The sequence below is a fragment of the Littorina saxatilis genome, linkage group LG13, assembly GCF_037325665.1.
Source record: "Littorina saxatilis isolate snail1 linkage group LG13, US_GU_Lsax_2.0, whole genome shotgun sequence".
Classification (NCBI taxonomy): domain Eukaryota; kingdom Metazoa; phylum Mollusca; class Gastropoda; order Littorinimorpha; family Littorinidae; genus Littorina; species Littorina saxatilis.
Window position 1 is genome coordinate 39,233,748 of NC_090257.1, and position 12,873 is coordinate 39,246,620.

Below are 12,873 nucleotides of genomic sequence, written 5' to 3' on the forward strand. Positions count from 1 at the left end.
GACGGCCGGCCGGCCGGACGGCCGGCCGGACGGACTAACACTGACCGATTACATAGAGTCACTTTTTCTCAAGTGACTCAAAAATCAACACCGGAACTCCATGACCAAAACTCCATCCACCTGTCTCCTTCCAGCTGGAAAACTGGAAAAGGAAGTGGACACAGCCTGAAAAACAGCAAAGGAACCGCAGCGACGGAACCGACAGCCAAAGGCTGAAAGGTGCCGACTACCAACACACCAGTGTTAACGGTAGAAGGCTATCCCATCCTGTACCGGAAGCCACAGCCACAAAAGCGGAAGCGACCCCGGCCGTGGATTAGTAAACATCAGAACCCACAGGTAGCATAAAAACACACCGGACGATCCCGTTGTCCTCAAACCATTTCAGCTGCGAGCGCCACTGCACTTGCTAACATGAAACGGAACCTAAAATCAGTGCTCTTCAGTAATGCGTAAGCACCTTCATCTGAACAGCCGTCAAGCACAACCGTGCAATCCGGAAGCTGACTCCCTGTTTGACTTAACTGTCCAACAAAGAACCAGCCCTACTGTTCGCTACCTGCCCCCCGTTCCTGTCAAAACCTAAATGCCGTTTTCCACTGACCAGGCCACTGCGCTGGACAACTTGAACGGCAAGTTAAGCTGGGTGTCATCCACCACCGTGGACACACCCTCACAATCCTCTCCTTCCTACTTGGTTACAAAGTTAGGAAGGTGACCCCCAGAGAGACTCGCATGGTCAATCCAAGAATCACTCAGACCAACAACCTCCTGCCCCCAGGGCGGAAGCTTACGTTGCCCAGCCACGAAAATGCGTGCTACATTCCTCCTGCGAACGTACACCACTTTCACCGGAGAACCCGGCTACACGCGGCCGAGTGCCAACTCCAGGGCAATGGACAACAAATCCAGGAAGCTGAAGAGAACATCCTGTTCCTCCGAACTTCCAGAAGTCGGAACCAGATAGAGGTGGAGTAAGTTACCCCTTTGTTCTCAACCACCCCTTCCGGTCAAAACTTAAATGCCGTTTTCCGCCGCCCACGTCACTGCGCTGGACAACTTGAACGGCAAGTTAAGCTGGGTGTCGTCCATCCCCGTGGACGCACTCGTTATCCTTTCCTTCATGCTCGCAATCGCAATCAGGAAGGTGACCCCCGGAAAGACGCTCCCGGCCAAGCCGTTCGCGGTCGATCCCAGAATCACCAACTTCCCCAATACCTAAATGCCGTTTTCCGTTGCCCACGTCACTGCGCTGGACAACTTGAACGGCAAGTAAGCTGGGAGTCGTCCACCACCGTGGACGCACCCTCGTTAACCTCTCCTTCATGCTCGCAATCGCAATCAGGAAGGTGACACCCAGAAAGACACTCCTGGTCGATCCAAGCACCACCTAGTTTCGCACACAGTGCCTAAATGCCGTTTTCCGCTGCCCACGTCACTGCGCTGGACAACTTGAACGGCAAGTAAGCTGGGAGTCGTCCACCACCGTGGACGCACCCTCGTTAACCTCTCCTTCATGCTCGCAATCGCAATCAGGAAGGTGACACCCAGAAAGACACTCCTGGTCGATCCAAGCACCACCTAGCTTTGCACACAGTAAACCAGTCGTCTTGCACTACCATGCAATCCGAAAGCTGACTCCCGTACTGACACCATTGTCTAGCAGAGAACCAGCTTTACTGTCTACCCCCCGCCCAGAGGGCGGGGTCGGAAGCCACACACACTCGCCCCTGTCCCCAGACTGAGCAGAGTGCAGTGGAACTTCCTTACGTGTACCAGGGCTCTTACTCCCCACTGAAAGGCCGCCAAAGCGGGTTGAGTCAGCCGAGAGATAAGAACTTTCGCCCGGCCGCCATGCGCCTGAGGCTACTCGCTCCTGACCACGTGCCGAGTTTTGGCCGGAGAACCCGGTTACTAACTCAGCAGACATACCTTGTGTACGAGACGGAACGCCGGAATGCGAACCCAAAAGCGGACACGGCACAATCTCCTCATCCTGAGAGGCATGCACCTCCGCTCTCGTGACTGTAGTGGCAGGAGACGAGCGAACGCTGGCAAGCGAAGAGACGCCAGCCACACCCGAGGGAAGAGAACGAAGCTCCGCTCTCGTCGAAGTAATCTCGGCCGCTAAAGTAGACACCTGCGAACTAAGAGATAACAACAAAGCAGCAACATCAGCGGATGCCAACCCCGGCACCACAGGGGGAGAATCCCCCTTAGCAGGTTTATTCACGTGAGCGGTCTTGTCAACCGGCTTAGCCGACAAAATGGCCGCTGTCTTGTCTACCGGCTTAGCGGGCAAATCACAAACACATCAAAAGATTTTTTTGCAAGAGTATCTTCACCAGAAACGGATCGTTTAGTCTTCCTAGAAGATTCTTTAGAAGAAGTGGGCGCAGCAGCTACCTTTTTAGGCGTACACCTCTTCTTGGCATTGTCGGCCATGACACAACAAAGACTCACGAAAAAATTTTGAAAAAATTTTGCAAGTCCAAAAAGCGGCCAACAACGCTGCCAAAATCAAGAATAAACAAGAACGACCTCACCTCAACAGTAGTAGAGAAGTCCAGATGCAAGAAGATACCAAGAGGAACAACAAAGTCAAAAGACTAAGTCAAAATGGCTGAAACAGCCGGAGCGTACATCAAATGCGACCAGTCTCACTGGCGCTGAGCTTTGGAATGAATTGCATATGGCGGTGTATGCGCGCGCATACGGAAGGCAGTCTCGTTTCCGGGCTGGCTTAGACACCCTTACGGGTCTCATGTCACTCTTTTTTTAGAGGCGCCTTCCTTGTTACCAAGGGGACGCGTACAGCGTTACCAGCACTGAACTAGGGTTAATTGCTATATGTGAGTTGGGTAAGATATGTAATTTAATCCACCCTTTTAAGATCCTCTGCTTCCAGGACCATAGGTTGTTTTTTTTAGATTTTCTGTTCATAACCTATTAATTAACCTCCATTTCAAGGTCCCCCCCTTTTACGATCTGATTTTGGAGGTTTTAAAAGGGTGTTTTGCTGTACCCAGATAACAAAAGTACTCACGTAAGAACATTTTTCAGGCTTTGGATGGCCCTTTCCAAATTCTCCTTGTCAGAATGTGTGTTTGGCGTGTTCTTCAGAATGTCTGAAAAATTCCACTACAAATATCAAACTGTTTTTCTTTTACAACCAGACATGAATTCATTGGACAAATTAGAAAAGGGACATGCACACGCACATTCATACACACACATGTACTGTTCCACATTGTTTACAAACACTGGGTCAAAAATGTCAGCTCAACGGAGCATTGGGTAAAACTTTCATTTCCTTTCCTTTACTCTATTATCCCAATGCTGGGAGATTCGGGTCGCTTTCTGTGCCACTGTGGTGACACGGAAATGGGACATGGATACCGTCTCTGAGTCTGCACATTAAGTTAACCCGTGTCTGTTCCGGCCGGGATTCGAACCTGTGACCCTAGGATCTCAAGTCCAGTGCTCTACCAACTGAGCTATCCGGCCCCCAACTTGATTTTCTTATTAGCTGACCTGTGCACACTCAAAACGCTCATCAGTAGTAAACAAACCAAATTTCAGTAGTTTTTAACATGTTTCAGTAGTAAGCTGTAACGACAGTTCAAGACATAATTCTGCTCACAAAGCACACAAACTGAAACACTGTTGTGCCGCTTTTACATTTAGTCAAGTTTTGACTAAATGTTTTAACATAGAGGGGGAATCGAGACGAGGGTCGTGGTGTCTGTCTGTCTGTCTGTCTGTCTGTCTGTCTGTCTGTCTGTCTGTCTGTCTGTCTGTCTGTCTGTCTGTGTGTGTGTGTGTGTGTGTGTGTGTGTGTGTGTGTGTGTGTGTGTGTGTGTGTGTGTGTGTGTGTGTGTGTGTGTGTGTGTGTGTGTGTGTGTGTGTGTGTGTGTGTGTGTGTGTGTGTGTGTGTGTGTGTGTGTGTGTGTGTGTGTGTGTGTGTGTGTGTGTGTGTGTGTGTGTGTGTGTGTGTGTGTGTGTGTGTGTGTGTGTGTGTGTGTGTGTGTGTGTGTGTGTGTGTGTGTGTGTGTGTGTGTGTGTGTGTGTGTGTGTGTGTGTGTGTGTGTGTGTGTGTGTGTGTGTGTGTGTGTGTGTGTGTGTGTGTGTGTGTGTTGTGTGTGTGTGTGTGTAGAGCGATTCAGAGTAAACTACTGGACCGATCTTTATGAAATTTGACATGAGAGTTCCTGGGTATGATATCCCCGGACATTTTTTCGATAAATGTCTTTTATGACGTCATATCCGGCTTTTTGTAAAAGTTGAGGTGGCACTGTCACACCCTCATTTTTCAATCAAATTGATTGAAATTTTGGCCAAGCAATCTTTGACGAAGGACGGACTTCGGTATTGCATTTCAGCTTGGTGGCTTAAAAATTAATTAATGACTTTGGTCATTAAAAATCTGAAAATTGTAAAAAAAAAAAAAAAATTTTTTATAAAACGATCCAAATTTACGTTCATCTTATTCTTCATCATTTTCTGATTCCAAAAACGTATTGTGCATGCCGATGTGGCATGCATTCACCTACTTTTTGTTGTAATTACGTTTGCTCAAGTCATTGCACGATGTAAAAAGAAGTAAACCGTGTTTTTATTGTGGCACCTTGTTGTGACCCGTTTTGTGGAGCGTTAATATTTTTACGTGAAATTCACGTGCTCCTTGTTCAGTTGTTGTGACCTGGTTTTGGTCGGAGCGTCACAAACTGCGTCGTTTAGTTCTAGAACACCGTGAGATTCACGTGCTTTTTTTCGTGTCTTGATTTTGAGGTGAGCCCTGCGAATCTGCGTTGCAAGTTTTAGAATACGTGTGACTCACGTGTTTTTAGCTTTGTGATGTCAGCTAGTTCCTTGATGTTCTTTCTGTTAAATATACCGTTTTAAGTTTTGGGCATGCACGGAGTGCGTGATCGGTTACTGATTGGTTGTAAAATAGTAGTTTCACCCGATTCTGTCTTAGGAATGTTGTTGGTTGGTCAATCCGGTGACCTTTGACTTTTGAATAACTATTCCATGTTAGGTTTTTGTTTCCATAAATACCGCTGCTTGACTCCTGTCTCGTCAGTCGATCTGAGGGTTTTAGGAAGCGTTTGGTTTTGATGTAAACGTATGAAGGTTATCAAGTGAACCAACGGAGTGTTTCTTATGTTTTAACGTCAACGTAATGTTCTTGGAGACAGTTGTTTCTCAAGTGTGAATCGTTTTGTGCCCTTCGTTTGTGAGGCAACACGTTTTGGTACTGCTGGTCAACCCACACAGCGCATAAGGTAATTTTGTTGTTACTTGTTTGTGTTGTGTTTTTTGGTCGCCATTTTGTAATGACTTTGTGAGTTGTTTATGTATAACGTGAGTTGAAAGTCTGACTTGTTGTAGTGTTTCTTTATTGTGTGTTCAACTGTTCTAGTGTTGTGAACGTACAGCAATGTTTTGTAGACGCTAGAAAGTCGCTAATGTTTATAATGATAACTTGTGTGTTCTGTGGTTAACGAAGTTCGAAGTGAAACGTTTTCTCTGACTTTTTCAGCCTTACGTTAAAAGAATTTAGGTAAAAGAAGCTTGCGGTCTGTGGTGATCGTTTGTAAACGGGCTTATTTCTTGTAACGTTATTGAGGGAAAGTGGATGAGTAAATATCTTGTTTGTGACTTTGATTAACGCAGGAACGTTGTCGTTAGACTTTTTGGTATGACAGTTTGCTTTGTATTCCTGGCCTGATGAGTCAACGTTTTGTATTTTTCTGAAAGTAGCCATTTTGGTTTTAAACGTATGTATGCTAAGTTTCTTGAGTATTCTTAGTGCTTATGGTATTGTTGAACGTACGGAACGTAATTCTTTATTGTTGAACGTACAGAACGTAACTCTTTATTGTTGTTGAAGGACTAACCAACGAGTGTTTGGTAATTGTAACTTTCGTGTCTGTTTGTCTTCGCCTGTCTTGTGATTGTTTATTTTTCTTGTATTTACTTCTCGTGTCTTGTTAATGCTTTTGATACTTTTGCCATGTCTAATAATTTGTTTTCTTTTCTCTTTTTCTTTCTGTCCATAAGTTTTTTACCGCAATACGTAGTATCGCATTACGTGGTACTGTAACTATATATCTATACATTACTGATCCCTAGTGTCAGATGTAAAATAATAAACCAGTACTTTTGCGCGTTATCGCTTGTAACCTGTGTTTGTCATTTCGTATGAACAATATGTAGTACCAGCCTCGCTCACGAAGGCGCGCACAGTAAAAAACTTAGCTGCTGATGCCCAGTACAGAACTTTAGCTGAAGTCCAGCCAAGGGAATGTAAAGAACTTTTGTTATTGACGCTCAATGAACGTAAACGTAGCTGTTGATAACCAGCAAAAGACTTTATTGTTACCTGTCACTGTGTTAGTGAACCATAGTTTGACATAGATCAACTTGTCGGTTAGAGATCTTCCTACTCCGTATCCGGCGCATTTTTTGTGACTTTTGTGTATTATCCCAAACGACCCTCAGATCGATTCATTTTACTTTATAACCAGATAAACCTTATGTATGTTTTAAGTGCTTTTGAATAAGCGAACATTGTAATGGAGAAGATTCCAGCAGATAAACCATTGGAAGCTTCAGGTTATGACGTTAACGGCGATGAAGATGAACATTCTCAAAGGCCTAGGCGTGACATTAAGCCTACTGAAAAAGGTAGAGATTACCAGATTGAGATCAAAACTAGAAACTTTGCAAGACAACGAACATTCTTGGAACGAGCAATCGGTGAGGTAGTAACAGAGCTTAACCAAGAAACTCCTAATCAAGAGTCGTTAACCAGTCAGAAACAAATTGTTTTGAGCATGTACAAGGATCTTGGTGACATAGAGAAAGGTCTTCGTAGTATTGGTAGCGGTGAAACCATTCAGGAAAGTTGGGATGATGTTCAGAGAACAGTTCAGAACATTATGTTTGACATTGATCGAGCTCTTGACAGACAAACGACTAGTGTGCAGGTGGCTAAGGAGCCTACTTCCAGGCATAGCAGTGTTACACCTAGCGTTGGGTCATCCACCCACAAGTCAGCCAGTGTTAAGTCTGCCATTCATAAAGTAGCTAGCATTACTTCAGCCATCCACAAGTCAGCTAGCCACAAGTCAGGTATCAGGAGATCAGGTAGCCAAGTAGCTTCTCGCGCCGAGTCTCTCCGCTCTAAAAGTGTTAGCTCTGAAGACACTAAATTGGCTCTTAAACTAGAGGCTGCATCCCTGGCCATAAAAGTGGAAGGTGACGCAATAAAGGAAGCTCAGTTTAGTGAACTGGATCTCTTACAACAACAATATGCTGAGAGAACTGCAGCTAGGCAGACTGAGGAAGCTGAGAGAACTGCAGCTAGGCAGACTGAGGAAGCTGAGAGAACAGCAGCTAGGCAGACTGAGGAAGCTGAGAGAAATGCAGCTAGGCTGATCGAAGAAACTGCTAGGCAGGCTAAGGAAGCTAAGAGAACAGCAGCTAGGCAGGCCGAAGAAGCAGCTAGGCAGGCTAAGGAAGCTGAAAGAACAGCAGCTAGGCAGGCCGAAGACACAGCTAGGCAGGCTAAGGAAGCTGAGAGAATAGCAGCTAGACAGGCCGAGGACGCAGCTGAAGCAGCTCTTGAAGATATTAAACAGAAAAAGGCTTTGAGACAAATTCAGTCCACCGAATTGAAAATTAGCTTAAGAGAACAACAAGCTATGTTACAAGTATTGGAACAAGGTGAATCCGTTCAGCAGGATCTCCCTGATCTACCGTCAGTTGATTTGTTGAACACTAGGTTCCACCCTCGTCCTTTCGTTCCCTTGTACAGTCTTGTAGCCCCTCCTCTAAACAATGAGCAAACAGCGATAGGAATAGGGACAGGTGCTGCCGTCATTGCTGACCAAGGGACACACCAGCCAGCCTTGGACGCCACGTCTGTTCCTGTCTGCCACGCCGCCAGCACCCGTGACATCTCTACTGTCAACGCTGCTGTCACCAACTTCGTCGCAGGAACCACAACGACTGAGCCACGACAGCACGCGTTACCTGTCGTGGACCTCGTCGTTGGAGTCAGCGCCTCTACAAGCGCCGCTACTACCAACAACGCCACCTACGAGGCGTACGGACCTCAACGTAGAGAGGATGTCAACGCCCCCCATCACGCCGGAACGAGCGCTCCTTTCGTCCGTCAGGAGCCCTTCACACCCAACTACACGACGGCTGCAACTACATCCTCCATGCGGCCTACAGCGCTGCTGACCACACTGCAGCACCCTCTCGGTGCATACACTGGTCAGCCGCCTCTGCACAACGTTGGACACTCAACGACAAGCGTCACAGGCTCTCGCCCGCCTGATCTCGACCACACAGGTTGGTCCTATCACCTACCAGAGACAAGGGAAGGTGATGAGACGCAAGAACGACACACCTACTTCCCGGAAGAACGTCACCAACGCATGGACCACAGACGTTTTCAAGTTACCCCACCCTGTTTCCCCTATGATACCCACCTACATCCCAAACCAGAGCCTTTCGTGCCCACATTCCTGGACCCACATCAGACCACCCCCAAAGTTATCTGGGGAAACGAAAACGCAAGGCCCCCTGCGTACATGAACTTTGACAAGGAATGTCATGCAGATCGTCCATTTGCCTCCTACCCCCCGTCTGCGTACTACCAACGTCCACTTGCTACTCCTGCAAAGCAGGACACTCCTATGGACTCTCTCGCCAAAACCCTATCAGACGCTCTGATGATCAACCGCTTGCCGATGCAGGAGCCGTGCATTTTTGTTGGTGACCCTCTCCAATATCCAATTTGGAGATCGTCGTTTGCGTTCCTCATCGAGAGACAAAACATAACCAGCAGTGAGAAGTTATTGTATCTGCAACGGTACATCGGAGGTCAAGCAAGGGAGGCCGTGACCGGCTTCTTTCTGCTAAGAGAAGGTGATGCCTACGAGAGAGCCATGGAAGTGCTGGAAAATCGGTTCGGCAACTCATACGTCGTTTCGCAAGCTTTCCGGACCAAGCTGGACGAATGGACCCCAGTCAAAAGCAAGGATCCCAAGGGACTCAGAAGTCTGGCCGATTTCTTGCAGCAATGTTCCGTTGCTGCCCAGGAAGTTGGTGGACTGAGCATCCTGGATGATGCCCAATACCTACGGAAGATCGTCGGAAAGCTCCCAGACTGGATGAGTCACAGATGGTCTAGAACAGTTGCTCGAACCAAGGTTGAAAAGAAGAGGTATCCTCTGTTCCATGAACTCGTGTCGTTCATTACCCTCGAAGCAGACATTTCTAACGACCCTGTTTTCGGCTTGACAAGTGCATCGGGGACACCAAGAAAGTTCACAACGAACCTGTCAACCCTGACAGAGGATGTCTCCGCATGTCTGCACTGTCAACTTCCGGACCATGACGCTGGGACATGTAAGGAACTCATAGAGAAGCCTCTGGTTGAGATACGAGATTTTCTGTTCAAGAACCGTATCTGCTACGGATGTCTCAGAAGTAAGGATCACCAGAGCCGTCAATGTAAGCAGAAACAGACGTGCAAGAAGTGCAAGAAGGCTCACCCCACTTGTCTTCATGATGACAATTTCAAATATCAGAACAGTATGAGTGAAAACAAAGGGGCGAGTGAACACAAGAACAATTACCGTACCTCTGCTGCTGACGTTCAAGAGCCACTGTCATCGTCGACCCCTACGGTGTCTGCTCTTAAGGCCAGCGAGGAAAACAGCATCGGTTTCACGTCTATGATCGTTCCCGTTCTCGTTTCCAGTGACTCTAACCCCAACGTAGAGGTGCTGACGTACGCACTACTGGACACTATGTCCAACGCCACTTTTGTAGTGCAGTCAGTGGCTGAAGAAGTTAAAGCCAAATCGCAGCCGACTACACTCAGGGTCTCCACACTGACTGAGGACAATGCTGTGGTCTCCGGCAGGAAGTACTCTGGATTGCGTGTCCGCTCTCCTACCTCCAGTGAGTTTGTCAGGCTCCCTTCTGCCATCTCACGACCTTATCTGACCGTTGACCCCACTCATATCCCCACCTCAGAGACTGTCAAAGCTTACCCACATCTCCAACACCTGTCTCCAAAACTGCCCCCCTTGTACCCTGACTGTGAAGCAGGCCTCCTCATCGGCTACGACTGCGCTGAAGCCCTCATGCCCCTAAACGTTGTCCAAGGACTGCCATTTGCAGTAGAGACTAAGTTAGGTTGGAGCATCGTCGGCAAGGCACCGCATTCCGTCGCCTTTGATGGCATAGCCTCGTCCATGCGCGTCATCGTCAAGCCAGGATCGAGGGAAGAAGAACGTGTAGCTCACGTCTACAAGGTACAGGTGGACGAAGTCTCGTATACTGACCCATTACATGTTATGGAAAGAGACTTTGCAAGTGACTCAGGATCCATGTCCCAGGACGATGTAAAGTTTGCGAAGATCGTGAAGGAAAACGTGAAGATCAACGAAGCTGGTCACTACGAGATGCCCTTACCATTTCGACCAGAGAAACCGTCCCTCCCCGACAACAGAGGTGCCGCAGTCAAGCATCTGAAGGGCCTGAAACGCCAGAAAAAACAAGGGTACCGTGATGACTGCGTCAAGTTCATGACATTAATCTTGTACGGGCTGATCGTGACGTGTTTTGCCTCTAGGGCAATCCACATTGAAACCCTGGATGACATGTCAAGTGATTCCTTCATCAACGCCCTACGCATTGTTGTCTCCATGCGAGGAAACATATCACGCATTTGGTGTGACAAAGGAACGAACTTTGTAGGTGCATGCAACGAGTTCAAACTGGCATGGAAGGAGATGGACTCTGAACGACTGACATCAAAGATGCTGGAAAGCAAATGTGAGTTCAAGTTCAACCCCCCTGCAGCTAGTCACATGGGTGGCGTTTGGGAGCGTCAGATCCGAACGGTACGCAGCATCCTGAATGGTCTTCTCAGAAGATCAGGCCAGCGTCTCACTACTTCATCACTTCGTACGTTCCTATACGAGGTGATGGCCATCGTGAACAGTCGACCACTGTCTGTCGAGTCATTGGAATCGGCAGATGGACCACGCCCTTTGACCCCCAACCACGTCCTCACCATGAAGTCAGGTGCCATCCTTCCGCCCCCTGGTGTGTTTGAAGATCCAGACCTGTACGCCAGGAAACGTTGGCGCTGTGTCCAGCGGATGGCAGACGAATTCTGGCTGCTATGGAAGAGCCAGTACCTTTCACTTTTGCAGAAACGTCGTGTCTGGCAACGTCCCCAGGCAAACGTACAGGTGGGAGATGTTGTTGTCTTGCATGACCAGAACTTGTGCAGATCAGAGTGGTGCATGGCTCGTGTAGTCGAAGTGATGCCGGGATCTGATGGACTGGTCAGACGAGTGAAAGTGCATGTTGGAACAAAGGCTCTAGACAATCACGGCCGTCCCACTGGTGATAGTCGCATATTAGAGCGACCTATTCACAAAATGACTGTGTTAGTAGATCGTGAAAATCACAAAGACAAAGCTGTGTAAGCGAACTGAAAGAACATTGAACTTTGGAGTGTGTTTCCAATTTGACAGTTGTAGATTGTTGCAGTTTGTTTTTATACCAGATGATGTAACAGACATTTATGGTTTAAGTGGTGCGTTTTTTTTTTTTTTATGCCGTCGAGTAAATGACTAACGGCATTTAGTTGAAACGTGATGTGTTGAAACCCTGAAAGTGATTGAACCATAATATTGTTGTGTAAATGTTTTGCAACACAATGATTTTGAGTTGTAAATTTGAAATGTCTAAATCTGCGTTATTCTTCTTTTGATATAAGGAATATATTTGTACAAAGGTTTTTGAAGTAAATTATATTAATATAATTTCCGGTGGGAGTGTGCATGCCGATGTGGCATGCATTCACCTACTTTTTGTTGTAATTACGTTTGCTCAAGTCATTGCACGATGTAAAAAGAAGTAAACCGTGTTTTTATTGTGGCACCTTGTTGTGACCCGTTTTGTGGAGCGTTAATATTTTTACGTGAAATTCACGTGCTCCTTGTTCAGTTGTTGTGACCTGGTTTTGGTCGGAGCGTCACAAACTGCGTCGTTTAGTTCTAGAACACCGTGAGATTCACGTGCTTTTTTTCGTGTCTTGATTTTGAGGTGAGCCCTGCGAATCTGCGTTGCAAGTTTTAGAATACGTGTGACTCACGTGTTTTTAGCTTTGTGATGTCAGCTAGTTCCTTGATGTTCTTTCTGTTAAATATACCGTTTTAAGTTTTGGGCATGCACGGAGTGCGTGATCGGTTACTGATTGGTTGTAAAATAGTAGTTTCACCCGATTCTGTCTTAGGAATGTTGTTGGTTGGTCAATCCGGTGACCTTTTGACTTTTGAATAACTATTCCATGTTAGGTTTTTGTTTCCATAAATACCGCTGCTTGACTCCTGTCTCGTCAGTCGATCTGAGGGTTTTAGGAAGCGTTTGGTTTTGATGTAAACGTATGAAGGTTATCAAGTGAACCAACGGAGTGTTTCTTATGTTTTAACGTCAACGTAATGTTCTTGGAGACAGTTGTTTCTCAAGTGTGAATCGTTTTGTGCCCTTCGTTTGTGAGGCAACACGTTTTGGTACTGCTGGTCAACCCACACAGCGCATAAGGTAATTTTGTTGTTACTTGTTTGTGTTGTGTTTTTTGGTCGCCATTTTGTAATGACTTTGTGAGTTGTTTATGTATAACGTGAGTTGAAAGTCTGACTTGTTGTAGTGTTTCTTTATTGTGTGTTCAACTGTTCTAGTGTTGTGAACGTACAGCAATGTTTTGTAGACGCTAGAAAGTCGCTAATGTTTATAATGATAACTTGTGTGTTCTGTGGTTAACGAAGT

The 12,873-nt window shown here is 46.7% G+C and overlaps 1 protein-coding gene across 1 annotated transcript in view; it reads right to left on the reverse strand.

The window, feature by feature from the left end:
• LOC138945695 (protein ECT2-like) overlaps positions 1–12,873 on the reverse strand; it is a gene marked incomplete at its 3' end in the record, with an annotated part of 66,820 nt that overhangs the window by 13,890 nt on the left and 40,057 nt on the right. The window contains 1 exon segment of the mRNA XM_070317182.1: positions 3,047–3,128. Within this exon segment, the coding sequence (XP_070173283.1) occupies positions 3,047–3,128 (82 nt within the window).